This window comes from Salmo salar, chromosome 20, assembly GCF_965601325.2.
Source record: "Salmo salar chromosome 20, fSalSal1, whole genome shotgun sequence".
In the NCBI taxonomy this organism is placed as follows: Eukaryota; Metazoa; Chordata; class Actinopteri; order Salmoniformes; family Salmonidae; genus Salmo; species Salmo salar.
The window spans coordinates 41,990,481-42,010,335 of record NC_138310.1 but is presented as its reverse complement, the minus strand read 5'-3'; the positions used below and the strand labels follow the sequence as shown (position 1 = coordinate 42,010,335).

Sequence of the window (19,855 nt, the reverse complement as noted above, 5' to 3'; positions counted from 1 at the left end):
ATGATGACGGAAGTTAGTGCTACGGGGCGGTAGTCATTTAGTTCAGTTACCTTAGCTTTCTGGGAACAGGAACAATGGTGTCCCTCTTGCATGTGGGAACAGCAGACTGGGATAAGGATTGATTGAATATGTCCGTAAACAAACCAGCCAGCTGGTCTGCGCATGCTCTGAGGACGCGGCTAGGGATATCGTCTGGGCCGACAGCCTTGCGAGGGTTAACACGTTTAAATGTTTTACTCACGTTGGCTGCAGTGAAGGAGAGCCCGCAGGTTTTGGTAGCGGGCCGTGTCAGTGGCACTGTATTGTCCTCAAAGCGAGCAAAGAAGTTGTTTCGTTTGTCTGGGAGCAAGACATCGGGATCCGCGACGGGGCTGGTTTTTCTTTTGTAGTCCGGGATTGACTGTAGACCCTGCCACATACCTCTCGTGTCTGAGCCGTTGAATTGCGACTCTACCTTGTCTCTATACTGACGCTTAGCTTGTTTGATTGCCTTGCGGAGGGAATAGCTACACTGTTTGTTTTCGGTCATGTTTCCGGTAACCTTGCCCTGATTAAAAGCCGTGGTTTGCGCTTTCAGTTTTGCGCGAATGCTGCCATCATTCCACGGTTTCTGGTTGGGGAATGTTTTAATAGACGCTGTTGGTATGACATCATCAATGCACTTGCTAATAAACTTGCTCACCGAATCAGCGTATTCATCAATGTTGTTGTTCGACGCTATCCCAGTCCACGTGATCGAAGAAATCTTGAAGCGTGGAATCCGATTGGTCGGACCAGCGTTGAACAGACCTGAGCACGGCTACTTCCTGTTTTAGTTTCTGTCTATAGGCTGGGAGCAACAAAATGGAGTCGTGGTCAGCTTTTCTGAAAGGAGGGCGGGGCAAGGCTTTATATGCGTTGCGGAAGTTAGAATAACAATAATCCAGTGTTTTGCCAGCCCGGGTCGCGCAATCCATATGCTGGTAAAATGTAGGGAGCCTTGTTTTCAGATTAGCCTTGTTAAAATCCCCAGCTACAATAAATGCAGCCTCAGGATATGTGGTTTCCAGTTTACGTCGAGTCAAATGAAGTTCTTTCAGGGCCTTTCGATGTGTTTGCTTGGGGGGGAATATATACGACTGTGATTATGATGGAAGAGAATTCTCTTGGTAGATAATGTGGTCGGCATTTGACTGTAAGGAATTCTAAGTCAGGTGAACAAAAGGACTTGAGTTCCTGTATGTTGTTATGATCACACCACGTCTCGTTAATCATAAGGCATACACCCCCGCCCTTCTTCTTACCAGAGAGATGCTTGTTTCTGTCGTCGCGATGCGTGAAGAAACCAGGTGGCTGTACCAACTCCGATAGCGTTTCTTGAATGAGCCATGTTTCCGTGAAACAAAGAACGTTTCAGTCTCTAATGTCTCTTTGGAAGGCAACCTTTGCTCGGATTTCGTCTACCTTGTTGTCAAGAGACTGAACATTGGCGAGTAGTATGCTCGGGAGTGGTGCGCGATGTGCCCGCCTACGGAGCCTGAGCAGAAGACCGCTCCGCCTGCCCCTTCTGCGGCGCCGTTGTTTTGGGTCGCCGGCTGGGATCCGATCCATTGTCCTGGGTGGTAGGCCAAACAAAGGATCCGCTTCGGGAAAGTCGTATTCCTGGTCGTAATGTTGGTGAGTTGACGTTGCTCTTATATCCAATAGTTCCTCCCGACTGTATGTAAAAAAAACAAAGATTTCCTGGGGTAACAATGTAAGAAATAACACATAAAAAAACAAAATACTGCATAGTTTCCTAGGAACGCGAAGTGAGGCATCCATCTCTGTCGGCGCCGGAAGTGAGAGCTATGGTATAAATACTGTAGCATTACTATATTTATATACTACACTGAGTGTACAAAACATGAATTAAACTTTAAATCTAAGCCTGGTGTCTTGAAAGATTGAATAAAATGCGCTTGACATTTTGGCAGTGTTTCTTTGACAGAGAGATGAAGAGATGAAGGCTGTGTTGTGCTCTTTAACTGGCTGTGCTCTTTAGCTGGCTGTGCTCTCTAGCTGGCTGTGCTCTCTAGCTGGCTGTGGCAGGGGGAGGCAGGGACTGAGGCCAGGCACGCTAGCAGCTGACTGTTAGGGTAGTGTCCCAAATGGCACCCTATTCCCTATGTGCACTAATAGTGTGCCATATACAAAACATTAAGAACACCCTATTTTGCCCTCAGAACTGCCTCAATTCATTGGGGCATGGACTCTACAAGGTGCTGAACATGTTCCACAGGGATGTTGGCCCATGTTGACTCCAATGCTTCCCACAGTTGTGGATTTAACAAGTGACATCAATAAGGGATCATAGCTTTCAGCTGGATTCACCTGGTCAGTCTATGTCATGGAAAGAGCAGGTGTTCCTAATGTTTTATACACTCCGTGTAAATCATTCACTTTAGTGCTTTTGTGGACTTTACTGTAGTGCTTTATGGACTTTACTGTATTATACTGTAGTATTTACTGTAGTGTTTTTGAGGACTTTACTTTAGTATACTGTAGTATTTACTGTAGTGTTTTATGGACTTCACTGTAGTATACTGAAGTATTTACTGTAGTGTTTTTGTGGACTTTACTGTAGTATACTGTAGTATTTACAGTAGTGTTTTTATGGACTTTACTGTAGTATTTACTGTAGTGTTTTTGTTTTCCTATCTTTGACTTGGAAGTGGAGGCTTTCTCCTTGAGGAAACCTACTGGACAAATACTAAAAGAGTACATTTTCCATAACCTGTAGGTAGGTAGGTATGACTAGAGTCTGAACAGATAGTTTAGAGCTTCTGAGCTTTTCTATTCCTATAGGGAAAACAATATATGGTCTATACTTGTCATGTAGGTTTCTCTGTCATGGGTGGCACATATGGGTAGGGTAATGGGTGGAGTATATGCAAATGAAATACTGCAGTATTACTATAGTAAAACAAAACTGTAGTGTTTCTACAGTATACTACAAAATAATATAGTAAGTAGTGCTATTACACATGACTGAGGGATACTACAGTTTGGAGTATAGTATTCTAGATGAGTTTATTAGTCACATGCACAGGGTAGCAGATGTAATTTGGGGTGGCAGGTAGACTAGTGGTTCAAGCTGTAACGGTCGTCGTACGTAATGGACCAAGGCGCAGCGGGTTGAGTGCTGATCTTAACTTTATTTGAACACATACGAAACAAAACAAGAAAGCGATCGAACGAACAGTATTGCAGGCTACACACACAGCTATGCAACAACTTCCCACAAACCATAGGTGAAAAAGGGCTACCTAAGTATGACTCCCAATCAGAAACAATGATGTACAACTGTTCCTGATTGAGAGCCATACCAGGCCAACAAAGAAATACACAACATAGAAAACCATAGAAATACAAAACAAGATTAATCTCACTGTACTGCAAGTTTATTTAATTTTTTTAACCTTTATTTAACTAGGGAAGTCAGTTAAAAACTAATTCTTATTTTCAATGACGGCCTTGTTCAGTGGCAGAACGACAGATTAAGCTCTGAGCTCCAACAGTGCATGTTAAAAAGAGTGAACATAATAATATTGACAGTATTCTACAAAGTTCTATGGTAAGCACTACACGATCGAGTGATACTACAGTGTATAATATACTACAGTTTACTAAATAATTACATAGTAAACTGAAGTCTTTTTTCATGTGGGTGCATTCATTCTCTCCCCCCACCCACTCTCTCGTTCCCTTCCTCCTTCTATCCCTCCATCCCTCCAATCAGTCTGTGTGTCAAGGTGTGGGGCCCCCGGGTTTCCAAGTGTCTCTGGAGGAGCAGGCCTTCCTGCTGCTGACAGACCCAGAGAGACAGACCATGGGCTACTACCTGCGGGAGTACAAGGAGGGACACATCGGCTTGGAGCCCCTGACCATGGCCCTGTTTGAGCTCTTCAACACCCATGCCAAGGTAACTATATATAGTGTACCATTGGGCTCTGGTATAGGGAATAGGATGCCATTCGGGATACACCTGGGTGCCTGGTTCATCTTATGGTCAATATTTTTCTCTCTTGATGATGGTACCTCCACAACTGTTGAGAACATTTGAATTTCATGTACACACAGTCACTCATCCAAAATGCCCATACATGTTCTCTAGGAGGTTCCTGGTCTCAGTTGTTAATCCATTCTTCCTTCTGGCCTCCCTCTAGTTCTCTTTGTCATAGGAGACCTGATCAAAACATGGTGCTCAAAACGTTGTCTTATAAATTCCCATGGGAGCATAACACGGTGTGCCGATTCCCCTTCTCACCTTTTATTTGGCAACTCAAAATGGCCACCAGTCCAGTCAAAATGGCCACCAGTCCACTCAATATGGCCACCAGTCCACTCATTATGGAATCATTTAATTGAATGAGGAGATTCCATTCTACTCATTATAATTCTATGTTCCTGTCCTCCCTCCAGTTGTCCCTGCTATCTGAGGTGCGTAGTCAGGTGGCTCCCCAGGAACTGGAGCTGTATGATGGCCTGGTGCGGCACCGCGAGAGGGAGGCTCTGAAGGCCTGGCATGGAGGAATAGGATCCCTACACCCTGCGCACCTATACAGCCGCTGTCTACACACTGAGCCCTCAGCCAGCCACAGCCACTCCAACCCGGCCACTCTCTGCTCTGCCAAGGTAGGAGGAACAGTGTAGGATGGATGGACTTACAGGTGTGTTCCTATTGGATGGTTCTGAACTATTCAAAGTGTGTGTGTGTGTGTGTGTGTGTGTGTGTGTGTGTGTGTGTGTGTGTGTGTGTGTGTGTGTGTGTTCATTCGTGTGTGCATGGGTGCATGCTTGCGTGCCTATTGAAGTCTATGGTGCCTGTGGCTGTATACTGTATGTGGGTGTTTCTTCCTGGCATCTTCTCTCATCTTTCATCCATTGGAAGTTGCACTCTGACTGTTGCCAGTGTCAAATGAAACGGAGCAGTGATTTCAGATGAGATTACTGAGCAGCAGTGTTCTTTAGCGTCAATATTCCACTGATGTGGCCCGGACCAGCTGAATGGGACCTCACTCTGCCAAGTCACTCTACAAAACACTATAACACACTGTAACCATACAACTGAGTCTGAGACCTAGCCACGCTTTAATAGAAACTGATAAAACAGTGTTTGTATCCACAATGGCACCCTATTCCCTATTTACTGCACTACTTTTGACCATATGGCTCTGGTCAAAAGTAGTGCACTATATAGGGAATACAGAATAGGGTGCCATTTTCTCCAACAAAGCAGAGATTATTCAGCGGTGAACCAGCAGGATTTGAAACCATTGTGAGAAGAGATTATCTTTAAGATGACTGGGCTGAACCCAAGGATGTCTTTTGTGCTCAGCAGTTGTTCATGTCAGCGTGCGTGCGTGAACGTGGGTGTGTGCATGTGTTTGACAGTCTCCCCATGGTCCAAGGTGACAGTGTTGCTGTCTGTTTGATATGGCTGGCTGGTTGCCATGGCTGGCTGGTTGCCATGCCTGGCTGGTTCTGCTGAGCTTGTCCACTCTGTGCTTGTATAATTGATCATGTTGACATCATCATTACTATAGCTGTAAAATCCCACCCTTGTTAACAAGTCATTGTAGTTAATTTATATTGTATCCACTAAATGAACTTCCTGTGTTAATGGTTGATTGAGGTCTTTAGTCACAGTTCATGGTTAATGTTTCAGCACATGATTGTCTCACAACATTGTACTGGGAGGCAGGTCAGTGAGTCTATGGCTGGGCCTGTTCATTTTCAATGGTACGATCAAATCAAATCAAATTTTATTGGTCACATACACATACTGAGCAGATGTTATTGCGGGTGTAGCGAAATGCTTATGTTCTTAGCTCCAACAGTGCAGTAATATCTAACAATTCAGTATTATCTAACAATTCAGTAATATCTAACAATTCAGTAGTATCTAACAATTCAGTAATATCTAACAATTCAGTAGTATCTAACAATTCAGTAGTATCGAACAATTCAGTAGTATCGAACAATTCAGTAGTATCTAACAATTCAGTAGTATCTAACAATTCAGTAGTATCTAACAATTCAGTAATATCTAACAATTCAGTAGTATCTAACAATGCAGTAGTATCTAACAATTCAGTAATATCTAACAATTCAGTAGTATCTAACAATGCAGTAGTATCTAACAATGCAGTAGTATCTAACAATGCAGTAGTATCTAACAATGCAGTAATATCTAACAATGCAGTAGTATCTAACAATGCAGTAGTATCTAACAATTCAGTAGTATCTAACAATTCAATAGTATCTAACAATTCAGTAGTATCTAACAATTCAGTAGTATCTAACAATTCAGTAGTATCTAACAATTCAGTAATATCTAACAATCCAGTAATATCTAACAATCCAGGTGGAATACCAGGTGAAGTCATATTATTGTAACACATCAACCTTGTGTCTCTGTCTCTCTTTCAGCAGGAGTGCTCACATGGTGACATTGTACAGCAAGATCCAGGGGCAACCACTAATGTCCTACCTGATGTTACATTGGTGAGTCTGTATATGAGTTTGAGTTTGTTTCAGACTGATTGAAATCATAGTCAGGTTTTATGATGTGCAGGATTATAACTAAATGCTAATGTTTTTGAACAATGCGTTTTAAAGGTGAGGTGTGACAGTCTCTCCATGAAAAAACGACATTTTGTGACCTTCATCAGACAGATTTGAGTTTGTACCGAGTTTGTTTGTAAAAAAATTCTGTACAATGTCCCTTTTTGTTTCTAGAATGAAGTGCAGTCTACAGCTGAGTCTCCTCCGTTTTTCAAGCCTCCTTCTCCCTCCGGACCCGGACAGACCCAGCCCAGACATACGAGGGACAGGGAGAGGGAGCAGTCCAAGCGCCTCTTATCCAGACACTCCCAATCTGGCCTGGTCTTTACTGCCCCCACCAGGCTGCACCAGGAATGTCACCACAAACACCTTAAAGCCTTCCAAAGCTTCTCCAACCACCAAACTTCCACCTCCCCTAGCTCTGACCTCCATCACACCTGTCCCAACCCTGGACATCATAACAGCTCCAACCCTGGACATCATAACAGCTCCAACCCTGGCCATCATAACAGCTCCAATCCTGGCCATCATAACAGCTCCAACCCTGACCATCATAACAGCTCCAACCCTGGCCATCATAACAGCTCCAATCCTGGCCATCATAACAGCTCCAACCCTGACCATCATAACAGCTCCAACCCTGGCCATCATAACAGCTCCAACCCTGGCCATCATAACAGCTCCAACCCTGGCCATCATAACAGCTCCAACCCTGGCCATCATAACAGCTCCAACCCTGGCCATCATACCACCCCCAACCCTGGCCATCTTACCACCCCCAACCCTGGCACTGGCCATAGTGTCTATCCAAGCTCTGGCAATGACACATCCATGAACTCTCTTCACCACACCTGCCAAAACTCCCTCCACATCTCCACAACTACCTCCTCTGACCACCACACCCACCAAACACACCACGGCTGCTCCAGCTCCGGCCACCATTCCTGCCCTGGCTCCCTTCATCCCAAGCCCTCTGGTCCTCAGAACAAGGAGAAATTCATCAAGCTTCCCATCTTCAGATCCTGCTCCCATGAGAAGCCTGCTACCTCCCCTGGTCCCTCCCCTGGTCCCTCCCCATGTCTCTCTCCCTGTCTCTCTCCCTGTCCCTCCCCATGTCTGTCCCCCTTTCCCTCCCCCTGTCCTTCACCCTGTCCCTCTCTCTCGGTTCTGGGACCTCCCCCATGTAGTCCAGACAGGCCCTGCTCCCCCTGCTCTCCCTCCCTCAGCCAGGGAGGTTTGTGTGTCATGGCCGATGCACACAGACTGACTGCTGAGGTCAGGCCCGAGCCCCAGCAGAGAGGTAAAGATCAATGTGTGTGTGTGTATCTGTGTACCTGTGCCTGTGTGTGTCTGTGTGCTTGTCTGTGAGTATGGCTTTACATGCATGTATATATAATCAAATCGACTTTCCTTTTTGTATCCAGGCACCACATTGTCTCAGCTGTCAGACAGTGGTCAGACTCTGAGTGAGGACAGTGGGGTGGACATTGCGGAGGCACGAGGGATCAGTAAAGACAGCAGTCCTTGGCCAACTAAGAACCAGGCCAGCCAAGCCACACAAGGGCCCCAGGGGGCCCAGGGGTCTGCAGTACTGGCATCCAAACAGGTGAGGCCCACCAAGGGCCCAAATCACAACAGAAACAACATGGATCAGTCTTAAATGGAATCCTATTCCCGTTATATTGTAGCCCACTACTTTTGACCAGGGCTTATAGGGCCCTGGTCAAAAGTAGTGCACTATACAGGGAATAGGGTGCAATTTGGGACGCATTCCATGACATTCATAAATCTCTGAGTTTCAGGACACTCTGTTTTGCCTTTTAACAAATTCATGGTTTGCCCCACTTGGTAACACTGAAAAAAATACTAAAGGCATCTTTTATTACAGAACACTCAATGCCGTCGATTAGGCTTAGTGTTTAGCTTACTCTATGTATTTTAGTCCTCATTCTATGCCATTATTCCAACTCTTGTATTCTATGTCCTTATTCTATCTTTTTTCTATGTCCTTATTCTATGTCTTTTTTCTATGTCCTTATTCTATGTCCCTATTCTATGTCCCTATTCTATGTCCCTATTCTATGTCCCTATTCTATGTCCCTATTCTATGTCCCTATTCTATGTCCCTATTCTATGTCCCTATTCTATGTCCTTATTCTATGTCTTTATTCTATGTCCTTATTCTGTCTTTATTCTATGTCATTATACTATGTCCTTATTACATGTCCATATTCTATGTCCTTATTCTGTCTTTACTCTATGTCCTTATTAAATGTCCTTATTCTATGTCCTTATTCTGTCTTTACTCTATTTCCTTATTACATGTCCTTATTCTATGTCTTTATTCTATGTCATTATTCTATGTCCTTCTTCTATGTCCTTATTCTGTCTTTATTCTATGTCCTTATTACGTCTTTATTCTATGTCCTTATTCTATTTCCTTATTACATGTCCTTATTCTATGTCTTTATTCTATGTCTTTATTCTATGTCCTTTTTCTAGGTCTGTTTTCTAGGTCTTTATTCTAGGTCCTTTTTCTAGGTCCTTATTCTATGTCCTTATTCTATGTCTTTATTCTATGTCCTTATTCTATGATGTCTTCTTGTGTGCCCTGCAGCAGCCTGGCTCTCCAGTGCCCATACTTACTCTGGTACGTGTGGTAAAGAATGCCAACACTCTGGGCATCGCTATAGAGGGAGGGGCAAACACACGGCAGCCACTGCCACGCATCGTCACCGTACAGGTGAGAGAGAGGCTGATACCTAAATGGTACCCTATTCCCTATGTAGTGCACTACTTTTGACAAGGAGGTTCATTTAAAAGAAGTGCACTTGTATAGGGAATATCTAGATGATTCTGCATCAGTTTATCATACTGTAACATTTACAAAAACTTTGAACATGAATGCAGTATGAAGACTACACAAGGCTTTCATACTGTGATGTCTGTAAATAGTAAGAACCACAGCCTCCTATGTGGATGTAGAACCCCCATGTTGTGCCTAAAGGTCTGTGCGTATTGATACGTATTGTAGTGTTAATGAGTGCAATATGGATTACAACAAGCATCAAACATGACAGAGAAGCCTCCCGAGTGGTGCATTGGTCTAAGGCACTGCTAGCTGTGCCACTAGAGATTCTGGGTTTGAGTCCAGGCTCTGTCGCAGCAAGCTGCGACCTGGAGACCCATGGGGCGGCGCACGATTGGCCCAGCGTCGTCCGGGTTAGGGGAGGGTTTGGCCGGCAAGAATGTCCTTATCCCATCGCACACAAGTGACTCCTGTGGCGGGCCGGGCGCAGTGCATGCTGACACGGTTGCCAGGTGTACGGCGTTTCTTCCGACACATTGGTGCGGCTGGCTTCCGGGTTAAGTGTGCGCTGTGTCAAGAAGCAGTGCGGCTTGGTTGAGTTGTGTTTCGGAGGACGCACGGCTCTCGACCTTCGCCTCTCCCGAGTCCATACGGGAGTTGAAGCGATGAGACAAGACTGTAACTACTAATTGGATACCACAAAATTGAGGAGAAAAACAGAGACATTACCATTTTCTCTTTCATCTTAAATGTGAGCTTCCCAGAACATCTGTTTATGTGCGTAATAACAGCCTATATTTGCATTGATAATCATTTCAAAGCAGGTCAAGGAATCTCTCCTGGGGATGTTTAACTTTGTTGAAGAAAGTTTTCTACCACCTGGTTAGTGCCAGGGGTCTTGGGTAATCTATTCAGGTAAACAGGATGTTGTGGACAGATGTGACGACTGAAGTGGACCTAAATTCCAACATTATTCATCTTTTGTTTTCATTTAACAATAATGTATCTACAAGTACAGCATGTGTTTTCATATTATACACTGAGGTTGCTTCCTAAAAGACACAATATTGCATAGAAAGTCCACAACTTCCGAGTTGATGGCTTTGGTCAAAAGACATGCACTACAGTACATAGTGTGTTTCTGCAGTCTTTTATGTGCGGAACATCCTCGTACCTAATTCAGACTCACAAGATATGGAGAGTCTGATTAAGTGGTTTGTATGACAGTCGTGCAGTGATTTCCATAAGAATGACTCCTCACGAGCAGCCCCCATAAATCTGTAGTCCAATAGAGTCATGATGGTTCCCCAGGCATTTACAAGCCCACCGACTGACATGGCACAGATACTACTGCCTCATTACATCAATTATGTTTCACCACCATTAGTATGATTAAATAACAGTCAATACCTGCAGCCCAAATGGCATCCTATTCCCTGTATATAGTCCCTATGGGTCATGGTCAAAAGAAGTCCACTATAGAGGGAATACGATGCCATTTGAGATGGAGTCTTTTGGTTGGCCCTGAATCATCATACAAGTAATTGTATGTGACATTGTTGAAAAGGTTATGTCAGGATATGACAGCCAGAGAATAGAAGTGGGATTTGACTGTTTGACTGCCTGAATGATAAGGAGCATTTTTACATTTGGTAAGTTGGTGCCATTAGAATATTATCAAGAGAACTTTAAGGAGAACAAGTTGTCACGCAATGGGTTGCCATAACATGCAATGGGTTGCCATAACATGCAATGGGTTGCCATAACACGCAATGGGTTGCCATAACCCATGGGCGGCAGCGTAGCCTAGTGGTTAGAGCGTTGGACTAGTAACCGAAAGGTCGAATCCCCAAGCTGAGAAGGTACAAATCTGTCGTTCTGCCCCTGAACAAGGCAGTTAACCCACTGTTCCTAGGCTGTCATTGAAAATAAGAATTTGTTCTTAACTGACTTTCCTAGTTAAATAAAGGTAAAATATATATATATTTTTTTTTAATAACACACAATGGGTCGCATTAACACACAATGGGTAGCCATAACCCGCAATGGGTAGCCATAACCCGCAATGGGTAGCCATAACCCGCAATGGGTTGCCATAACCCGCAATGGGTTGCCATAATAGGCAATGGGTTGCCATAACCCGCAATGGGTTGCCATAACCGGCAATGGGTTGCCATTACCCGCAACGGGTTGCCATAACACGCAATGGGTTGCCATAATAGGCAATGGGTTGCCATAACCCACAATGGGTTGCCATAACCCGCAATGGGTTGCCATAATAGGCAGTGGGTTGCCATAACACACAATGGGTTGCCATAATACACAATGGTTTGCCATAACACACAATGGGTTGCCATAACTCACAATGGGTTGCCATAATACGCAATGGGTTGCCATAACACGCAATGGGTTGCCATAACACGCAATGGGTTGCCATAGCACACAATGGGAGGTCCATAACCCGTAATGGGTTGCCATAACACACAATGGTTTGCCATAACACACAATGGGTTGCCATAACATGCACAGCCAATTTCAAGTCTATGCAGCAGCAGCTGGAGTGAAATCTTGTTAGATGGTTGGAATGCCTTCCCCCTCTTGTCGTAATGAGGGTAGACAGCGGAGTGCTTCAACTTAAGTGGGAACTACTTCTTCTGTCCAAAAGTATTGTTTAGCCTCCTTCTTGCACTCACATCCCAGACTTGATTTTAATCTTCCTGGCACTAATTCTGCTGATAGCGGATAACTATTTCGAAGAAGGGTCTACTTGCAATAACTGTGATATGTGGATGTGTTTTTCTACTAAACTTAGTTGAATGTGCTGACTGTAAGTCTGAAAAAGAGCATCTGTTGAATGACTAGAATGTAGGAAGCAGTAAAGGAACAGTGAGAGCACTAAGGGGTACTGGCTCTGGCGCTAAGTGCCCAAGGCTGAGCCTGCCTGCCCTGCTGCCTGGGTTATCAGCCCCCTCCTGCCATGGCCTCCTCGGTTCTCAGCTAGACTTAAGATTCTGTCCTGATGTCTCTGTCCTGATGTCTCTGTTCTGATGTGTCTGTCCTGATGTCTCTGTCCTGATGTCTCTGTCCTGATGTCTCTGTCCTGATGTCTCTCTCCTCATGTCTCTCTCCTCATGTCTCCGTTCTGATGTCACTGTCCTTATTTTTCCTGACAGACAGGAGTCCACAAGGCACAAAGCTCTACACTACCTCTACCTCTACCACAACCTTTTACCTCTACCTCTACCTTTACCTTTACCAGTACCTCTACCTCTACCGTTTACCTCTACCTCTACCACTACCACTACCTCTACCTCTACTTTTACCTTTACCACTACCTCTACCTCTACTTCTACCTTTACCTTTACCTCTAGCACTACCTCTACCTCTACTTTTACCTTTACCACTACCTTTACCTCTACCTCTACCGTTTACCTCTACCTCTACCTCTACCACTACCTTTACCTTTACCTCTACCTCTACCACAACCTTTTACCTCTACCTCTACCTTTACCTTTACCACTACCTTTACCTCTACGTCTACCTCTACCTTAACCACTACCTCTACCTTTCCCTTTACCTCTACCTCTACCACAACATTTGACCTTTACCACTACCTTTACCTCTACGTCTACCTCTACCTTTACCTTTACCTCTACCTCTACACCCACATTTACCTCTACCTCTACCCCCACCTTTACCTCTATGTCTACCTCTACCTCTACCTTTACCTCTACCACTACCACTACCTCTACCACTACCTCTACCTTTACTTCTAACTCTACCTCTACCTCTACCACTACTTATACCATTACCTCTACCTCTATCTCTAACTCTACCTCTACCTTTACCTTTACCACTACCTTTACCTCTACCTCTACCACAACCTTTTACCTCTACCTTTACCTCTACCGTTTACCTCTACCACTACCACTACCTCTACCTCTACCTCTACCTCTACCTCTAGTTTTACCTTTACCACTACCACTTCCACTATCTCTACCTCTACTTCTACCTTTACCTTTACCTCTAGCACTACCTCTACCTCTACCTCTACACACACCTTTACCTCTACCTCTACCCCACCTTTACCTCTATGTCTACCTCTACCTTTACCTCTACCTTTTACCTCTACCACAACCTTTTACCTCTACCTTTACCTTTACCACTACCTTTACCTCTACGTCTACCTCTACCTTAACCACTACCTCTACCTTTACCTTTACCTCTACCTCTACCACAACCTTTTACCTTTACCACTACCTTTACCTCTATGTCTACCTCTACCTTTACCACTACCTTTACCTCTACCTCTACACCCACCTTTACCTCTACCTCTACCCCCACCTTTACCTCTATGTCTACCTCTACCTCTACCGCTACCACTACCTCTACCTCTACCACTACCGCTACCTTACCTCTAACTCTACCTTTACCTCTACCTCTACCACTACTTATACCAATACCTCTACCTCTATCTCTACCTCTACCTCTATCTCTACCTCTACCTCTACCTTTACCTTTACCACTACCTTTACCTTTACCTCTACCTCTACCACAACCTTTTACCTCTACCTTTACCTTTACCACTACCTCTACCGTTTACCTCTACCACTACCACTACCACTACCTCTACTTTTACCTTTACCACTACCTCTACCTCTACTTCTACCTTTACCTTTACCTCTAGCACTACCTCTACCTCTACCTCTACACACACCTTTACCTCTACCCCACCTTTACCTCTACGTCTACCTCTACGTCTACCACAACCTTTTACCTCTACCTCTACCTTTACCTTTACCACTACCTTTACCTCTATGCCTACCTCTACCTTAACCACTACCTCTACCTTTACCTTCACCTCTACCTCTACCACAACCTTTTACCTTTACCACTACCTTTACCTCTATGTCTACCTCTACCTTTACCACTACCTTTACCTCTACCTCTACCTCTACACCCACCTTTACCTCTACCTCTACCCCCACCTTTACCTCTATGTCTACATCTACCTCTACCTTTACCTCTACCGCTACCACTACCTCTACCTCTACCACTACCACTACCTTTACCTCTAACTCTACCTTTACCTCTACCTCTACCACTACTTATACCAATTCCTCTACCTCTATCTCTACCTCTACCTCTATCTCTACCTCTACCTCTACCTTTACCTTTACCACTACCTTTACCTTTACCTCTACCTCTACCACAACCTTTTACCTCTACCTTTACCTTTACCACTACCTCTACCATTTACCTCTACCTCTACCACTACCACTACCTCTACCTCTACCTCTACTTTTACCTTTACCACTACCTCTACCTCTACTTCTACCTTTACCTTTACCTCTAGCACTACCTCTACCTCTACCTCTACACACACCTTTACCTCTACCTCTACCCCACCTTTACCTCTACGTCTACCTCTACCTCTACCACAACCTTTTACCTCTACCTCTACCTTTACCACTACCTTTACCTCTATGCCTACCTCTACCTTAACCACTACCTCTACCTTTACCTTCACCTCTACCTCTACCACAACCTTTTACCTTTACCACTACCTTTACGTCTACCTCTACCTCTACCTTTACCACTACCTTTACCTTTACCTCTACCTCTACCTCTACACCCACCTTTACCTCTACCTCTACACCCACCTTTACCTCTACCTCTACCCCCACCTTTACCTCTATGTCTACCTCTACCTTTACCTCTACCTCTACCTCTACCGCTAACACTACCTCTAACTCTACCTCTACCTCTACCACTACTCATACCATTACCTCTACCTCTATCTCTATCTCTACCTCTACCTTTACCACTACCTTTACCTCTACCTCTACCACAACCTTTTACCTCTACCTTTACCTTTACCACTACCTTTACCTCTACCTCTACCGTTTACCTCTACCACTACCTCTACCTCTACTTTTACCTTTACCACTACCACTACCTCTACCTCTACCTCTACTTCTACCTTTACCTTTACCTCTAGCACTACCTCTACCTCTACCTCTACCTCTACACACACCTTTACCTCTACCTCTACCCCACCTTTACCTCTACATCTACCTCTACCTCTACCTCTACCACAACCTTTTACCTTTACCACTACCTTTACCTCTACGTCTACCTCTACCTTAACCACTACTTCTACCTTTACCTTTACCTCTACCTCTACCACAACCTTTTACCTTTACCACTACCTTTACCTCTACCTCTACCTCTACCTCTACACCCACCTTTACCTCTTCCTCTACCCCCACCTTTACCTCTACCTCTACCGCTACCACTACCTCTACCTCTACCACTACCTTTACCTCTACCTCTAAATCTACCACTACTTATACCACTACCTCTATCTCTATCTCTACCTCTACCTCTACCTTTACCACTACCTTTACCTTTACCTCTACCTCTACCACAACCTTTTACCTTTACCACTACCGTTTACCTCTACCACTACCTCTACCTCTACTTTAACCTTTACCACTACCACTACCTCTACCTCTACTTCTACCTTTACCTTTACCTCTAGCACTACCTCTACCTCTACACCCACCTTTACCTCTACCCCACCTTTACATCTATGTCTACCTCTACCTCTACCTTTACCTCTACCGCTACCACTACCTCTACCTCTACCACTACCTTTACCTCTAACTGTAGCTTTACCTCTACCTCTACCACTACTTATACCTTTACCTCTACCTCTAACTTTCCTTGAATCCAAAACAATTCTCCTCTTTTCTTTTCCCTTGGTATCTTCTGTCTCTTCTCTCGAGCAAGAACACATCCTGTCTACAGAAAGTGATTATTTATTTGATGTTTAATTCTCTCTCTCTCTCTCTCTCTCTCTCTCTCTCTCTCTCTCTCTCTCTCTCTCTCTCTCTCTCTCTCTCTCTCTCTCTCTCTCATATTCATATATATAGAAGGGTGGCTCGGCACACAGTTGTGGGCAGCTGAAGGTGGGACAGGTGATTCTGGAGGTGAACGGGGTCTCCCTGAGGGGTAGAGAGCACCGGGACGCTGCTCGCATCATCGCTGAGGCCTTCAAGACTAAAGAGAAGGACCACATTGACTTCCTGGTTACCGAGTTTAACACAGCCGTACTGCAAGGCCTTTAGCGGGGTCGTATTCTTTAGGCACCGCACAGAAGAAAAGAGACTGAAACAAGAAGGGACCACCTGAACTGATGCTTGTTCCAGTTTTCCTGCAGGGGCTTCAGCAGGACTTTGCACTTTAGAGAGCTGGAACAGATGGAGGAAGGAGGAGAATGAGAGAACGGAAGGAGGGAGAAGTTTGATGGAGTGTTGCACCTGGGGACAAAATAAAGACAATCCGTTATTCTCCTGTAAGCCCCTTCTCACATTGTTGTCCCTATATACCAACTTACCAGGCTGGCCATGCAGTGTTAAAATGCTAAAATGCACGACATCCTGCCTTAAGAAGAACCCACCGATAGAACATACAGTTGAAGTCGGAAGTTTACATACTTAGGTTGGTGTCATTAAAACTCATTTTTCAACCACTCCACAAATGTATTGTTAACAAACTATAGTTTTGGCAAGTCGGTTAGGACATCTACTTTGTGCATGACACAAGTAATTTTTCCAACAATTGTTTACAGACAGATTATTTCACTTATAATTCACTGTATCACAATTCCAGTGGGTCAGAGGTTTACATACACTAAGTTGACTGTGCCTTTAAACAGCTTGGAAAAGTCCAGAAAATGATATCATGGCTTTAGAAGCTTCTGATAGGCTAATAGACATAATTTGAGTCAATTGGAGGTGTACATGTGGATGTATTTCAAGGCCTACCTTCAAACTCAGTGCCTCGTTGCTTGATATCATGGGAAAATCAAAAGAAATTAGCCAAGACCTCAGAAAATAATTGTAGACCTCCACAAGTCTCATTCATCCTTGGGAGCAATTATTGGGAGCAATCCAAACACCTGAAGGTACCACGTTCATCTGTACAAACAATTGTATGCACGTTTAAACACCACGGGATCACGCAGCCGTCATACCGCTCAGGAAGGAGACGTGTTCTGTCTCCTAGAGATTAACTTACTTTGGTGTGAAAAGTGCAAATCAATCCCAGAACAACAGCAAAGGACCTTGTGAAGATGCTGGAGGAAACAATTACAAAAGTATCTATATCCACAGTAAAACGAGTCCTATATCAACATAACCTGAAAGGCCGCTTAGCAAGGAAGAAGCCACTGCTCATTTACATTTAAGTCATTTAGCAGACGCTCTTATCCAGAGCGACTTACAAATTGGTGGATTCACCTTATGATATCCAGTGGAAAACCACTTTACAATAGTGCATCTAAATCTTTTAAGGGGGGGTTAGAAGGATTACTTTATCCTATCCTAGGTATTCCTTAAAGAGCTGGGGTTTCAGGTGTCTCCGGAAGGTGGTGATTGACTCTGCTGTCCTGGCGTCGTGAGGGAGCTTGTTCCACCATTGGGGTGCCAGAGCAGCGAACAGTTTTGACTGGGCTGAGCGGGAACTGTGCTTCCTCAGAGGTAGGGAGGCGAGCAGGCCAGAGGTGGATGAACGCAGTGCCCTTGTTTGGGTGTAGGGCCTGATCAGAGCCTGAAGGTACGGAGGTGCCGTTCCCCTCACAGCTCCGTAGGCAAGCACCATGGTCTTGTAGCGGATGAAAGCTTCAACAGGAAGCCAGTGGAGAGAGCGGAGGAGCGGGGTGACGTGAGAGAACTTGGGAAGGTTGAACACCAGACGGGCTGCGGCGTTCTGGATGAGTTGTAGGGGTTTAATGGCACAGGCAGGGAGCCCAGCCAACAGCGAGTTGCAGTAATCCAGACGGGAGATGACAAGTGCCTGGATTAGGACCTGCGCCGCTTCCTGTGTGAGGCAGGGTCGTACTCTGCGAATGTTGTAGAGCATGAACCTACAGGATCGGGTCACCGCCTTGATGTTAGTAGAGAACGACAGGGTGTTGTCCAGGGTCACGCCAAGGTTCTTAGCACTCTGGGAGGAGGACACAATGGAGTTGTCAACCGTGATGGCGAGATCATGGAACGGGCAGTCCTTCCCCGGGAGGAAGAGCAGCTCCGTCTTGCCGAGGTTCAGCTTGAGGTGGTGATCCGTCATCCACACTGATATGTCTGCCAGACATGCAGAGATGCGATTCGCCACCTGGTTATCAGAAGGGGGAAAGGAGAAGATTAATTGTGTGTCGTCTGCATAGCAATGATAGGAGAGACCATGTGAGGATATGACAGAGCCAAGTGACTTGGTGTATAGCGAGAATAGGAGAGGGCCTAGAACAGAGCCCTGGGGGACACCAGTGGTGAGAGCACGTGGTGCGGAGACAGATTCTCGCCACGCCACCTGGTAGGAGCGACCTGTCAGGTAGGACGCAATCCAAGCGTGGGCCGCGCCGGAGATGCCCAACTCGGAGAGGGTGGAGAGGAGGATCTGATGGTTCACCGTATCAAAGGCAGCAGGAGGATGAGAGCAGAGGAGAGAGAGTTAGCTTTAGCAGTGCGGAGAGCCTCCGTGACACAGAGAAGAGCAATCTCAGTTGAATGACCAGTCTTGAAACCTGACTGATTTGGATCAAGAAGGTCATTCTGAGAGAGATAGCAGGAGAGCTGGCCAAGGACGGCACGTTCAAGAGTTTTGGAGAGAAAAGAAAGAAGGGATACTGGTCTGTAGTTGTTGACTTCGGAGGGATCGAGTGTAGGTTTTTTCAGAAGGGGTGCAACTCTCGCTCTCTTGAAGAGGGAAGGGACGTAGCCAGCGGTCAAGGATGAGTTGATGAGCGAGGTGAGGTAAGGGAGAAGGTCTCCGGAAATGGTCTGGAGAAGAGAGGAGGGGATAGGGTCAAGCGGGCAGGTTGTTGGGCGGCCGGCCGTCACAAGACGCGAGATTTCATCTGGGGAGAGAGAGGGGAGAAAGAGGTCAAAGCACAGGGTAGGGCAGTGTGAGCAGGACCAGCGGTGTCGTTTGACTTAGCAAATGAGGATCGGATGTCGTCGACCTTCTTTTCAAAATGGTTGACGAAGTCATCCGCAGAGAGGGAGGAGGGGGGGAGGGGGAGGAGGATTCAGGAGGGAAGAGAAGGTGGCAAAGAGCTTCCTCGGGTTAGAGGCAGATGCTTGGAATTTAGAGTGGTAGAAAGTGGCTTTAGCAGCAGAGACAGAAGAGGAAAATGTAGAGAGGAGGGAGTGAAAGGATGCCAGGTCCGCAGGGAGGCGAGTTTTCCCTCCATTTCCGCTCGGCTGCCCGGAGCCCTGTTCTGTGAGCTCGCAATGAGTCCTCGAGCCACGGAGCAGGAGGGGAGGACCGAGCCGGCCTGGAGGATAGGGGACATAGAGAATCAAAGGATGCAGAAAGGGAGGAGAGGAGGGTTGAGGAGGCAGAATCAGGGGATAGGTTGGAGAAGGTTTGAGCAGCGGGAAGAGATGATAG

General features: G+C 45.5%; 1 protein-coding gene and 1 non-coding gene across 2 annotated transcripts in view; one reads left to right on the top strand and one right to left on the bottom strand.

Moving 5' to 3' along the window:
• The window catches only part of LOC106580631 (whirlin), an 82,099-nt gene extending 65,569 nt beyond the window's left edge, over positions 1-16,530 (top strand). Inside the window, exons 7-13 of the mRNA XM_082966083.1 lie at positions 3,761-3,943; positions 4,444-4,656; positions 6,454-6,528; positions 6,763-7,654; positions 8,013-8,194; positions 9,206-9,331; positions 16,336-16,530. Coding sequence (XP_082822209.1) covers positions 3,761-3,943; positions 4,444-4,656; positions 6,454-6,528; positions 6,763-7,654; positions 8,013-8,194; positions 9,206-9,331; positions 16,336-16,530 — 1,866 coding nt within the window. The remainder of the gene's footprint in view (positions 1-3,760; positions 3,944-4,443; positions 4,657-6,453; positions 6,529-6,762; positions 7,655-8,012; positions 8,195-9,205; positions 9,332-16,335) is intronic.
• LOC123729372 (U7 small nuclear RNA) lies at positions 2,695-2,747 on the bottom strand. Its single transcript, XR_006761157.1, has one exon. It is a non-coding gene; the product is annotated as a U7 small nuclear RNA (small nuclear RNA).
• Positions 16,531-19,855: the final 3,325 nt, after the last annotated feature.